This window comes from Rhinoraja longicauda, chromosome 16 (genome assembly GCF_053455715.1).
Source record: "Rhinoraja longicauda isolate Sanriku21f chromosome 16, sRhiLon1.1, whole genome shotgun sequence".
NCBI classification, from domain to species: Eukaryota; Metazoa; Chordata; class Chondrichthyes; order Rajiformes; family Arhynchobatidae; genus Rhinoraja; species Rhinoraja longicauda.
The window spans coordinates 32,985,028-32,999,423 of NC_135968.1; the positions used below are offsets into that span (position 1 = coordinate 32,985,028).

The following is a 14,396-nucleotide window of genomic DNA, read 5'->3' on the forward strand; positions in this document are numbered from 1 at the left end:
TTTAGATCAAGATCTGGACTCTATTGTGCATGACTAGGCTCTTCCATGTATAAGGGTAATATAAGCACCAAAGATCCTGGAGCAATTTGGTAGGCTTTGTGATCACACGATGATTATCCGATCAATTCAATTCATGTCCAAACAAAATAAACATTTTGCTCTGCAGAACCAGTTCCATGTATTCTCCTACCATGGCCTTATTTTGTGGATGATCTGCTTTCCTATTCTGCCTTTATGCATCCATTTCTGGTGCAGTTGGATTGGTAAGGGAGCAAGCATTTCTGAAACAGCACTTGAGCAAAGTGCTCCACCTGAACCTGTGTGGTATGTAACTAAATGGCGAATCTTATTAATGATTTGGCAATGAAACCTAATTACAGCATCACTTCACGTCCACACCCCATTTCTCAGTAGGTTTGTCTGGATGATGATCAGGGTCAAGGGCCTGGCAAGTCTTCCACGTGCTAGTTTCATGTCAATGTGATCATTGTTTAGTTTTGTCAACAAGCACTGGTGGGAATTCCATCCTGAAATCTCTGATCCACTTGGCTCGGGGACACAAAACTCTGCCAAATACTCCACGATGGGAATGTCAATGGTTTCCAGAACTCTAGTCTATTGATTAATTATCTGCGTTTGGGTGCAGAATTCCATCTAGCAATGCTGCTTGCGGCAGTATGTTACGGCCTCTCCTCTCTAGGGTTGCTAAATAATTGTTACATGAATAAAAACTTCATTCTGAGTTTCTTAAATTCCATCCTTGCATCAGACAGTCCAGCTCTTAAAGCAGCTTATTTACCATCTCTTCAATAGAAATAAGTTTGGAAATATGTTACATATTTTAACATCAGAGTGTAAAATTCCATAGGATGCTTAAGTGGTTCAAGTAATCCAATGTGTTACGACTAGATTTAAACATTAACTGTATAAATTTTAAAAATATGTAAAAACACTGTGCTCTGTTCAGTTCTGAAAAAACATCAATCATTAAAAAAAGGCCATTTGTCCCATTGTCCATGCCAACTTGCAGAACAATCCCATTCCCCTTCCACCAATTACTGCAACCCACTCTCACTTGCCCATAACTCCACCACAGTACTCCATGTTCTCTAACCATCCAAGGTCAGATGAGTTACAGAAGTCAATTCGCCTACTAATCAGCCATCTTTGGGATAAGGAGGAAACCAAACTACCGAGGGATAACCAGTACAGTTAGACAAAGAATGTGCAAACTCCACACAGACAGTTGTTGTTTGATGCCTTAACATGCACTTGACCTGGAGAGAGAAATTGAGCAGACTGGAGGTTAGGTGTAGGAAGGAACCTACATAGAAGAAACCGAAGATAGACACAAAATTCAGGAGTAACTCAACGGGACAGGCAGCATCTCTGGAGAGAAGGGTGACATTTTGGGTCGAGACCCTTTAGGGTCTGAAGAAGTATCTCTACAAACGGTCTCGACCTGAAACATCACCCATTCCTTCTCTCCAGAGATGCTGCCAGTCCAGCTGAGTCACTGCAGCATTTTGTATCTATAGACTGGAGGTCAGGATTGGACTTGGAGCTGTGAGGCAGCAACACTCCCTGCATACCATTGTGCCACCCTCATATTACTCAAATTAACTAAACCTTCTGTGGCACTGACTCGCCTTCCCTTCCCGTGGGTCTGTAAGAATCACACTCCTACCTGTCTCATTTCCTTGTAACTGTGATGTTTGAAATCAAGCTCGTCTGATGTAGTAACTTCATTGCGCCTGTGGTAATAATTATTAGGATCTGAAAGTAAATGAAATACAAGTTTTAGATTCTATTTAGTTAATTTTATAAACATTCTCAGGCATAAAATGGGTGCGATGAGACCCATTGAATGTGTCCATTCAATGGGCTTCAGGTAGTTGTTTCAAATAGATGATCGATCCTATGATATGTGAAAAACAGACCTCGTAACTTTTAGAAACTTGGCCAGAGTGAGCAGAACTGGTGATGTGACTACCTCACTCACATTCTGCAGCTGGATAAAGTGTTAAAGGTAAGATACTGCCTTTTAAAGAAAAGTTCCTCTCTGGACTTCACCTTGCTTAAATGTCATTATAATCACCCCAGTTGCACTCAGTCCCGTTGACAGCTCTGAGTCTCATCTTTATTCCAATACAACCCCAAACAATGCCCAATACTTTGAACTGAAATGCAAACCTGGAGATGCAATAGACACAAACACTCAAGCAGAAGAGACCCATTTTCAGGCTGGAAAGGCCTTTTGGTTGGACCAGGCCTAAAATGGACACATGTAACCTCCAGGTCAGGCTGGAGAAACTGAGAAAGTATGATGAGGAGATAGAGAAGGAATCGATAAATCAGAAAGAGGGCGTAATGTGAGTAATGGTGTTAGAACTGCGAAAAAGTAAACAGATTACATGGAGCTAGGACTTGCTGGGAAACATCAGTGAACAGCCATAACTGTCATAATAGTCATCAACTGAATGAGGGCAGAAACTGGCCGGGATCCATTGGCAGTTTCTCAACTGCACTCCAATGATGGATGCTACACAGAGTACTGCAGGAAAGACAAATTTGCAGAATTCCTCAGAACTGACACTGGAGAATCTGCCCATTGAATGTCTGAGACTGGTTCATTGTATACCAGTAAGCATTAGATAACTTTTATACTCTGTGTTTGTTTTAACATTTTAAAAAATATATTTGAAACTGGTTGTGATTTTAAAAAAAATCTTAAATCACTTTGAAGCACACTTAGTTGTTTAAATTATTCTTAATGGCTTTTAAATTCCCTTCAACGTCATTATACCTACATCAAGTATAATGGGACCATTGTATTGAGTTGGGATACTCTTTTGTATGATCCCTCGGGTCACATCAATGAACTGGCACTTCCTAATGCAAGACTGCACATGGGACCTTGCTGGAAGAAAGAATGCAGTGCAAAGAACGTGGCAAGAAACCTTGATAAACCAACCACAAAACTGTACAGTGGTATAATAGAAATACTCTTTGTTACAGTTTTGTGGTTGGTTCATGGACTGTGCAATTTGCGATATACTCTAGTATTTTTTTTAATCTAGAGTTTAGATTTTTGGTCTTTGCAACTCTTTTTTGTAACTTTATCCAACTAACTTTCCTTCAGTTCAAACTTTTTTCTTTGCTTTTAGTATTATACACATAAATCAGCTTTCTTTCCTATAACCCCCTGCTGCAAAACTGAAAATGCCTTCATTAAAGAGCCAAATGAGATTTTCCGTTACAGTGAACATTATGGTTTATTGCTCTACATCTTCCTCAATTAATCGGCAGCAACTGACACACTCAACCACACAGTCCTCGTCTAAGTCTCTCCTTCGTTGCCCAGTGAAGTGGGGTTGTTTTTGCTAAATTCCTCACTTATTTATTAGATTGTTGTTAAAATAACACCTTCCAAATGTTTCCCTCTCAATTACATTTTTACCTCCTTTTGCCATTTATTGTTGGGTCCTTCACTTATACACTTGCTGCCTGTTGGTTGCATTCCCCATGCACTGTGAGCTTCCATATGGCAAAGCTGTCTATCTGCTTCTGGTTTGTCACAAAATCTTGCATGAGATATATCTTCCAGTTAAATGTCGCGATTGCCCCCGGCAATTTTCTTCCCCTGCCGGCTAATCATGAAAGGCTTTGTCATTGGTTAATGTAAATGAGATTATGAGGCTTAAATTTTAGCAATTAAATTTCAGGAGGTTGGAATCCAAAGTAAGGCCACCGTTGGTCAAACAAAGGACACGAGAGAGGGCAGGCTTGGAATTCTCAAAGGATTTAAGGGATGAAGAGGTTACAGAATCAGGGAGAAATTGAATTCATTCAGACATTTGAATAGACAGATAAGGATTTTAAATGTGAGGCTTTTGTTAACCATAACCCATCATAAGGATGTTAGCATGCATTCCAGATCTTTGAATCTACCTCAATGGCCCTTGCACTTTTATTTTACCTGCATTTTCCCCTACAGCTTTAATGCTATATTCTGCACTGTTGCTCCTGGTGTGGTCCTGAATGGTTTGATTGTTTTCATGTATGATATGATTTACTTGGATGGCAAGCAAAACTATTTTGTTCACTGTATTTGTGACTATATATTAGGCCAATACCAATACCATAAGTTGGTGAGCATCGTGTACTGAGTAGGTATAACATGGATAGGTTAGGATATGACAATAGAGGCCAAACTGAATGCAAGGGAATGCAGGTAAGAAGATAGGTAGGCCTGTTCTTTCTAATCCTCCCCCAATGCCAGAATAAAATAAGGCCAAATTTGAGAATATCATGGTAATGGTTTCAAGCAGCAAAGCTGAGTGAGGCTAAAAGATGGATGGTAATTTGGAGGTGGAGGATAATAATTTTTGAGATAGGAAAGACATAGGAGTCTAAAATGCAGCGTGGTTCAAATGAAAATCGCAGAAATGCTTGTGGTCAGCGGTAAAGACTTCAGCTTCAATGTTCCTAGTGTTTAGAAAGAGAAAGAAAACAAAGCTGTGATTTTGCAATTGCTATGACAGAATGCAGTCAGCTTTCACTTTTTACTGCCAGTGATTTTTGGAGGAAGCACAGATGATGTTCAACATCCATAGCTTGCTGTAAATGATTTCCAATGTCATGTTTAGAGATCAGGCCAGTGTCAAGAATCAGCTATTTATAATTTGATCTTATTTTCCAAAATGTCCTTAACATTGTCTTGTTTAATTGCAGGAAATGAAAGATTCTAGTGCTGTACTAAGGCATAATTAGTCCAAAGAATTATCCTAACCCAATAAATTATTCTGACTTCAAATAAATGAATGAATTGGATAAAAAGGATTTCTTCCACTTTCTTGGTTTATATTGTTCCTTGAAACCTTTTACTCTTGTATATTCAATATGTTATTTTGTATAATATTTTCAATGGTATTTAAAGTAATTATTTTACTTCATGTTTTGCCATCTGCGAGAGATCTTCATTGCATTTGTAATTGGCACGTTTGATGATTTCAATGTCGATACTCCACAACTAACACCTGATTTTGGAGAAAGGGGTAAATCTAATCCACAGAGTTTGACAGACCTTTCTGAGCTGTGGCCATTTTCACTTCCAATCCCAAAATATCGGCTAAGGCATGGGGAAAGCTGGCATTTTCCCCAGAGCATGGGAAAAAGTTGGCATTTGTAATTTTCCACATCATTTGAAGATATGCATTTAAAGCAGAATAATACAAGTGACATTTTTAGTTTGTGAAGTGCTGTGAAGTGGCAGGTCATGTAACGTTATTTTCAGCATTCAGGTCATTAACCCATGAACTCGAATATTACCCTCCCCCATCTCTCTGTGTTAGTTATAAATTTATTTTAGTTACAAAATACATTGAACTTCCGAAGGCTAAATGGAAAACCTCAATACAATTTATCTTTGCTTCTTATTGCCTTTCAATATGGGGAGAGCATCTTGCAGGGAAACGCATCGCTCGTACAATATTCTGAACTGTTTCAGACTATTTTGTTTTGTCACTTGCCTGGGTTGGATTTTGAGAAGTTGGAATTAATGAGTCACTCCTTGGCATGAAGGTGACTAAATCTTACATATATTCCATTGGCGTAATCATGGGACCATGACAAACTGTCTACATTTCCTTGCTGGCATGAGAAATTTCTTCTGATATTTTCTCACAGTGGGCCTTAGCAAATGCAAAAGGTTTGCTTGGAGGATGACAATGACAGTGAGACTTCTGCATTGATCATCGCAGGTTCAAGATAAAAAGGATCCTTTCATAGCTGTGATAGAACATCCAGAACAATCTGAAGTGTCTGCAGTGAATTGCCAATAGCAACAATTCACACAGCGCATCAGGACTCTCTCCTAGGTAGTCTTTTAACATATATATTTGTTTCTTATATTGAGAAGGTTAAATGAAGAGACAGCCAGTTTAGATCACATCACATTTACTGAATAATATTTAACCATCACTCAATCTCTATGCCTATTCATAAAGAGAGATGTGGGGTGGGAGCTGCTTTATGTCCTCGTCGTCCACCCTGGGTAGTTCTTCGGAACTGGCAAAATGTGCAGCAAAGCGTCAACTACGGTACTCTGAAGAACCAATTGCCACTTTTGATTGTTGTAGTTGATATACGAAAGAAGAACAGAGATGTATCTTGTGAAAAGACCATTGAAACTATCAAATAAAAACTACAAATGCTGGAATATGCAATGCTTCAAGAAGCATATATGTGGTGAGAATGTGGTGTGATGTTTCTGCTCAATGTCTGAGAAAAATTTGAAAACAGGCATGTTTTAATCCAACATGTTTTTAATAGAGAATGGGGAGGGGATTGGGGAGAATAAAAGGAAAGTTTATGGGGTTAGAGTGGAGAACAAAAGATAAGAATAATACAAATTGAAATTGATTGAAAGAGGGTGAAAAACCTTACTGATGAGGAAGAGTTGAAGAGTTTCAGTTCCAGTTTAGTTTATTGCCACGTGTACCGAGCGAGGTACAGTGGAAAGCTTTTGTTGCGTGCTATCCTGTCAGCGTAAAGACAATACACGATTACAATCGAGCCATGAACAGTGTATAGATACATGATAACATAAGATTATTAAGGGATTGGACACGCTAGAGGCAGGAAACATGTTCCCAATGTTGGGGGAGTGCAGAACCAGGGGCCACAGTTTAAGAATAAGGGGTAGGTCATTTAGAATGGAGATGAGGAAAAACTTTTTCACCCAGAGAGTTGTGAAACTGTGGAATTCTCTGCCTCAGTAAGCAGTGGATGCCAATTCTCTGGATGCTTTCAAGAGAGAGTTCGATAGAGCTCTTAAAGATAGCGGAGTGAAGGGATATGGGGAGAAGGGAAGAACGGGGTACTGATTGTGGGTGATCAGCCATGATCACAGTGAATGACGGTGCAGGCTCAAAGATCCGAATGGCCTACTCCTGCACCTATTGTCTATTGCCTATTGAATAACGTTTAGTGCAAGGAAAAGCCAGTGAAATCTAATCAAGGATAGCCCGAGAGATGGCAATTAGAGGAGAGAGATATAGAACAAATGCTGTAGGATACAGAACACATCAGTTGCTGGAAATCTGAAACAAAGCATGATGCTGGGAATGGCTATCAGGTCAGGCAGCATCTGCGGAGAAAGAACATGAAGTTTCATACCTTTCATAGTGTAGGTTATTGAGCTGGAACAGTGGCTTTCTTGATGGCTACTGCTTGCCATACATAATAAAAGCATCTAATACATTTTCCTTTTTGTTTCTCAGATTTGCAGCATCTGCCATTTTTTGTTTTCTTGCTTTCCGATTACCAGAGAAGCTATGATTGCTTTTCTTTCAGCAAAGAGGGTTACGGGGAGATTTATTAAAATTCCAATGGGTTTTGATGGACTATTTACGGAGAGATTGTTTCCATTGGCAGACAGGCGAGTAACCAGTATACACAGGTTAAAACTAATTGGCAAAGAAACTAGGTGAGATGTAAAGGTGATTTGGAATATCCTGTCTGAAGCAGGGAGAAAAACAAATTCAATGGAAACTTTTCAAAGTAATGCAATTAAAACTTATGTAACTATGCAGAAAGATCAAAAGAACAGGATTAACTGAGGGTTCTTTCAAAATAGTGCCGCAGAACAATTAATCAGAAGATGTTCTTTTTCCGTAACTTGTGACTCTAGCTGTGTAGTTTTATTACTAAAACTCTCATCTTGTATATATATTTGTTTGTATGTATGTATATTTGTATGTATATATATTTGTTCCCGAAATACAGCCAAAACGGTACACGATAGCACAACAATTTTAGACCCACCTTACTCACTATTGGCCTGCGGTGTGCAAGTAGCAAGTTTCGTTTAAATTGTTGTTATATTCTCAAAGTTATTGACATTTTAAACTTTAATAAATCCCTTTTCCTCTTGCCTTGCCCGTCAACCGTGCCTGCGCAGTAATGCCTCCGTGTTCGACATCACAATGGGAACCCAAACGGGTCCACACCTGCGCAGTTGGGGCCCGTTGATCTAATACTTACATGTTCATCTTGCGTCACAACGGTAAGATGGCCGCCGGATCCGCGAGTGCGCAGTTGTGGGAGGGTTGCCAGGGAGGACCGCCACCTGTCCCAGCGTGCCCCGCGCATGACCTTCCTCCCATGGTACAGCGCAGTCCTTCCTCCCGTGGTGCAGCGCGGCGTCAGAGAGAAGGCCAAAGAAGATGGCCGCCGGCAGGACGAACACGAGGCAGCGCCTTGCGGTTGCTCTCCTGCTACTGGCCGCCACGATGGCCGCCAGGGTCCGGGATCAGTGGCTCCCTCTCCACTTTTCTCTCCCCCCTCGCCGGCCCTCGGCCCCACAATGGGGACCTGGCCGCCACGATGGCCGCCCGGGGTTGGGGTGAGTGGCTCCCTCTCCCCTTTTCTCTCCTTTCCTCGTCCGCCCCCGGCTCCGGGGGAGACTCCCCGGACGGCAACGGGTCCACGGGTCGTCAGTTGGGGGAGGTTTGCTGGGCCCACAGGAGAGGTCTGCCGGGCCCGCAGTGAAGTTTGCCGGGCCCGCAGGTTTGCCGGGCCCACAGGAGAGGTTTGCTGGGCCCGCAGGGAGGTTTGCCGGGCCCGCAGGTTTGCCGGGCCCGCAGGTTTGCCGGGCCCGCAGGAGAGGTTTGCTGGGCCCGCAAGGAGGTTTGCCAGGCCCACAGGAGAGATTTGGACCCAAGTTTGGACGGATGTCTAGTTGTTTATCAAATTGTTCATCTGCTAAGGATTTCAACCCATGTTATGAAGAATATCTCAGTCTGGTTTAGTTAAGTTACCAATATTTTGACAGCAGCATACTTAAGCACAATTTACACCAGTTTTCAATTTCCCATTTCCAACATTAACCAAACACGTGGCATCAGAACAGACAGTACAAAACTACAATGAATACTTGGCCAGAATACCTAAAATTCAAAACATGTTAGGGCTTGATTCCAATTCTGAATTGGCAGGATGCACTGAGCGCACAAGTCACAAAAGACCAATGCCAATGGATTAACCTCATAGTCATTGACTTAATACTCCTAGACTAACTGAGACTATAATCAGTACTGATAGCATGGGGACATGGTGAACAAGCAGGGAATTGCTGTCCATCTCATAAGAAAAGTGGCAAGACTTTTATGCAGGCTTGTTCTCAACCTCTTAATCTTAATGTGTTCAACTCAAATAACCTTCAACAACTTGGATGAAAATGGTGTCAAGATTGGTTAGTAAGTTTGTAGATGCCATCACGATTGCTGGGGGTATGGACTGTGAGGAAGCCTGACAAAGTATCGAGCAGGATATATAGATCAGCGAAAGAAATGGGCAGGGAAATGGCAGATGGAGTTTAATCCAAGCAAGCGTGAGGTGTTGCAGATACGATAGTTCCATTTAAGGGACTTTTAGGTAAGCACATGGATATGCAGGGAAAGCAGCAAAATGGATCATGTGGAGGTAGAGGCGACTAGTTCAACTTGGCATCAGGTTTGGCACAGACATTGTGGGCCAAAGGGACCTTTCCTGCACTGTACTGTTCCATGTTTTATGAGACAATTACCAGTTAAAAACAACTATATTTGCAAGGAAGTATAATTCCGTGACATACTGTACAATGTCAGAATTATATTTTACCGGGCATGGGACATCCCAAGATCTCCACTCTCATACAAACGTCACCATCTTTGAGCCAACTGCGAGGATTTATTCTAATGTAGCGAGCAACTATTGGAGCAGGGAACTCATTCAGTACAGGAATCTCTTTCTCTTTGTTCGCTGCGAATATCTGAGGAGTAAAGAGAAAATTAATAACTAGCGATAGCACCATCAAATCTATATACTAAAACTCTTGTTTGTTTGTTTGTTTGTTCCTGAACTACAGCCAAAGCGGCACACTATAGCGCAACAATTTTAGGCCCACCATACTCACTGTCGTCCCTTTGGTGCTAATGGAAGAAGTTTCATTGAAATCGGTGTTATATTTCTAAAGTTATTTGCATTTTTAAGTTTAAATCTATCTCCTAGGGAGGGAAGGGGGAGGGGGGAAGGGAGGGGGAGGTAGGGGGGAGGATAAGGGGGGTTGAAAGGGGTGGAGTGGGGGAAGAGGGAGAGGAAGGGGTGGAGGGAGGGGGGAGAAGGGGAGGGGAGGAGGGAGGGGAGGAGGGAGGGGGGGAGGGGCGGGTGATGGGAGGAGGGGAAGGGGAGGAGGGAGCGGGAGAGCGAGGAGGGAGGGAGGGGACGGGAGGGAGGGGGAGGGAGGAGGGAGGGAAGTGGGGGTGGTTGGGGGGAGAGGGGAGGGGGGAGTGGGGAGGAGTGAGGGCGGAGAGGGTGCTGCACCAATGCAGGAGAGGTTTGGACCCAACGGGTCCACTTGGTCTAGTGTTCTATAAAACTTTCAATATCTGTAATAGACTGACATTTCAAACCACAAGGATAATTAGTTGCACACAATGGCCTTTTCATCACCTATGCAGGTAAAAGTAATTATAAAATCACCAAGTGTTTTACGAATATGATCCAGTTGTCTACAGGGGAGCACTTGGAACATTACCTTAGGCCTGTTGCAGGCTGGTCAAAGCTCTCTCACGATTTCTCCACCTCGGCAAGTGATGGATGATATCAGATTTATTCAGCAGATGCTGAATGGTACATTGTTACTAAAGAGATATTTTTCCTAGTGGAAGTGTATTTGTCCACATCACAAATACTTGATGAACAAATTTTGATTTCAGAATCAAATGGGCAGCACAGTGACACAGCGGAAACGTTGCTGCCTTACAGCGCCAGAGACCCATGTTTAATCCCGACTAGGGGTGCTGTCTGTTCGGAGTTTGGACGTTCTCCCCGTGACCACCTGGGTTTTCTCTATTAACTCTAGTTTCCTCCCACATTCCAAAGACGTGCAGGTTTGTAGATTAATTGGCTTCTGTAAATTGTCCTTGGTGTGTAGGATAGAACTGGTGTACAGTTGATCATTGGTTGGCATAGACTCAGTGGGCTAAAGGGCTTTTTTTCCAGACTGCATCTCTAAAAATAAAACTGGAAGCCACCATTTAGTACGTAATTCATGATCCTATAGTTTCCTGGTGAAAGAGATAATGATCAAAATAATTAGCAGCCACTGGCACATTGATAGAGCTGGCCACTGTCCTTGAAGATAGCTACACAGCTTTGGTAATCGCCATGACGTGAATTTCCTTTTTAGTGATGTTATTTTCTTGCTGGTGTCAGGCACCCAGCAAAAGTGAAAGCATCCAAATAAGCTGAGCAGCCAAATAAACTAAAAATAAAATCTCATGGACAGTAAACTGGAAGATGCTCACGTTAAGGCTGAGACTGAAGCATCACAAAATGTGCCAGAAATCTAGTTTTAGTTATTTTGAAAACATGGACATAAAAACATGAAAACATGAATAAGTTATTCTGAAGGAACTTTTGCAACAAAAATTAATCCTTCATCTTAACCCTTTTTTCAGGAATTTTAGAGAGAAAACAAAAATCAAACCTTGCATTTTATAAATTATTTATTGGGCTATGACCTGGACCATTCTCTATGGTCGCTACAGGGCTGTTTATAATAAACAGTCTACCACAGGATGATAATATTATATTGTTGTATTGCAGTTGTGCTATCAATAGCATCATCTGCGTATTATCTATATTTTTAAAGAAGTTACAAAAATAGAATACCCCATTTTGCAAGCAAGATCTATTGCCATTTTCTCTCAAAACTTCTAAACACTGGCAATGTCTTCCGAGTGGAATTTGAAGAGGATCTTTTAACATTTAATCTATAATCAGGTTTTGGTTTTACCTCTCCAAAGTAAGGTAAAATAAGGTATCAGTAGTGTTAGTGTTTGTTTATGATTTCCAATCTCTTAAGGAGATATCATAAACTAAAGGCTAGCAGAATTTTGAGGAAAGTAATTCAACAGTATGCTTCCTCCTTCCAAGTGTTTCAACATCAATGTTTTGTAAAATAATTTTGGTAAAAGTAGAAAAGAATTTTCATTTTCTACACATGAATCCTGCACTCCTGTCAGAACCGGTGCAAAACACCATGCATTTGTAGCCAGGCATTTCAATTAGACTATAAAATTATTCTCAAAGAAATATCATTTACATCCTACAAGTTCCATCAAGTTTGAGGCTCACCTTATGGGCTTTATCTGTGTCAGATGCTTGGAGGAACACAGATAGCTGTAAAAGTGGATGCCTTCATAATGGTCATGATCACTCAAAGGGAACCTGCAAAGCATGGATTCCAATGGAGGGGAATCCACATTCACTAGATTGTATTTAAGCAAAATCGTGTCAGTTCTTCTCAGGGCCTTCTACATAGAGAAGTTCTTCCAGACCAACACCTTTGACCACAAGACCATCAGGCAGTGGTCAGCACGGAACATCCTGCAGGCACTATGGGACAAGAAATGGATGGACCCTAGGGGTAGCACCCTGAGCAGACTGCCTAGTTCATCTGGCGAAATGCCTCATTGGCAGAAATTACCAACAAACACCAAGTCGTGCTTGGCTGGCGGTGTTAAGGGCCAACCCAGTCAGATCCTTCCTTGCAATTTAGTTTAGTTTAGTTTAGAGACACAGCATGGAAACAGGCTCATTTCCGAACAGCAATCCCCGTACACTAGCACTATCCTACACATTAGGGATAATTTACAAATTTTACCGAAGCCAATTAACCCACAAACCTGTATGTCTTTGGAATGTGGGTGGAAACTGGAGCATCCAGAGAAAACACATGTGGTCACGGGAAGAATGTACAAACTCCATAGAAACAGGAATCCTGTACCATCGTCATTTTACCCCCAATGCAGCATGCTGCCCGTGGGACGGCTGTTATAGAGAGAAGATGGATACCATCCCTTTGCAGATTGTAGATTACGAGGGTCCGGAGAAAGATGCAAGAGTCCTTGTCATGGCTCATCCCGAGCATCTGACTCTCTGTTTGATGGGCTGTTGCCTAGGACACAATCAGAGATGGCCGTCCAATAATGCTGGAAGACCAACAATTCTGTGAAAGATGTGCTTCGGTCACTCCAAAACATGGTTTTCCAGAACAGTAAGATGTCCGTAAGGAATTGTTGCCAACTGGCCCATTGCAGACTGCAGGAATATGTGTTGAGGAACACATTGAAGCTTGGTGCAGCCAACACAAAGTCTCTGTGGGGGGAGGAGCACTGTCCAGAGACCTTCCCCTGTTGGACATTGAGGATTCAATCCAGTGGGGACAAACAAGGAAAGGGATATCACCCCAGGGGGCCACATGAGCATGTTTGGGGGCGTGGCTGTGTTCTGCAGCTGCGGCTCACCGGCAGTCTCTCTGTTTTTTTTTTGTTGTTTTTTGTCATTGTCGTCGTTAAATGTACGTTTTATTTTATTTTTTAACTCTGTGTATGTGGGGGGGTGGTGGGGGGGTTGGGGGAAACCTTTTTTCAAATTTCCTCCTCAACGGAGATGCGACCTTTACCGTGTCGTATCTCCGTTCGCGCTACGGCCTAACATCGTGGAGTCGGCGGCCTCCAGCTGGGATCGACCTCAAAGACTCCGGTCGCAGGGCCTGGACTTACCATCTCGGAGGCTTCGGCCGTGGGCCCTGCAGACCGCAACATCGGGAGTTCGCAGGTCCCTGGCTGGCGACCGGCTTTTGGGAGCTCCAGCCGTAGCAGCTTCGACCGCCCCGAAGCGCGAGGTACGGTCGACCCGCCCGCAGGCCCTTCATCGCCCTGCGTGGCTCGGCCGCAGCACTTTCCATCGCTCGATGGGGGCTCAGGACTTTCATCAGCCTGCTCGGCTCGGCCCTGGGACTTTCCATCGCCCGGTGGGGGCTCAGGACCTTCATCGGCCTGCTTGGCTCGGCCCTGGGACTTACCATCGCCCGGTGGGGGCTTCAAAAAGTTGGGAGCCTCGATCACCTCGTGGCACCATGGAAGAAGAATGAGGAGGAGATAAGGCTTTGCCTTCCATCACAGTGAGGGTATGCCTAGAGCAATCACTGTGATGGCTGTTTGTGTAAAAAATTATATCTGTGTATCTTGTGCTTTTTAATGTCTACTGCCGGACCCTGACGTGAGAGGACGCTGGCGTTGTGTATTCGCCGCTTTTCCGTCAGGATAGTTTGTCTGTTTGTTTCTATGTTAATTGTTTTTGTAAAGCGCTTTGAGCATGCGATAAGGCGCTATATAAAATAAATGAATTATTATTATTATTATTATTAAAGAAAGATGCCAACACTATTGGGCATAACAACTAACAATGTTGAATGTATAGACACTAAGAATGTATTAAGAGATTTGCATGGTTTTTGCTTTGTATACATTAATTGAAAGAAAGCTTTTTCTTAAATTTTTTCA

The 14,396-nt window shown here is 42.5% G+C and overlaps 1 protein-coding gene across 1 annotated transcript in view; it reads right to left on the minus strand.

Annotated features, from left to right (window-relative positions):
• cpxm2 (carboxypeptidase X (M14 family), member 2) overlaps positions 1–14,396 on the minus strand; it is a 133,742-nt gene that overhangs the window by 38,161 nt on the left and 81,185 nt on the right. Inside the window, exons 6-7 of the mRNA XM_078413571.1 lie at positions 9,664–9,814; positions 1,688–1,776 (exon numbers count right to left, since the gene is read on the minus strand). Coding sequence (XP_078269697.1) covers positions 1,688–1,776; positions 9,664–9,814 — 240 coding nt within the window. The remainder of the gene's footprint in view (positions 1–1,687; positions 1,777–9,663; positions 9,815–14,396) is intronic.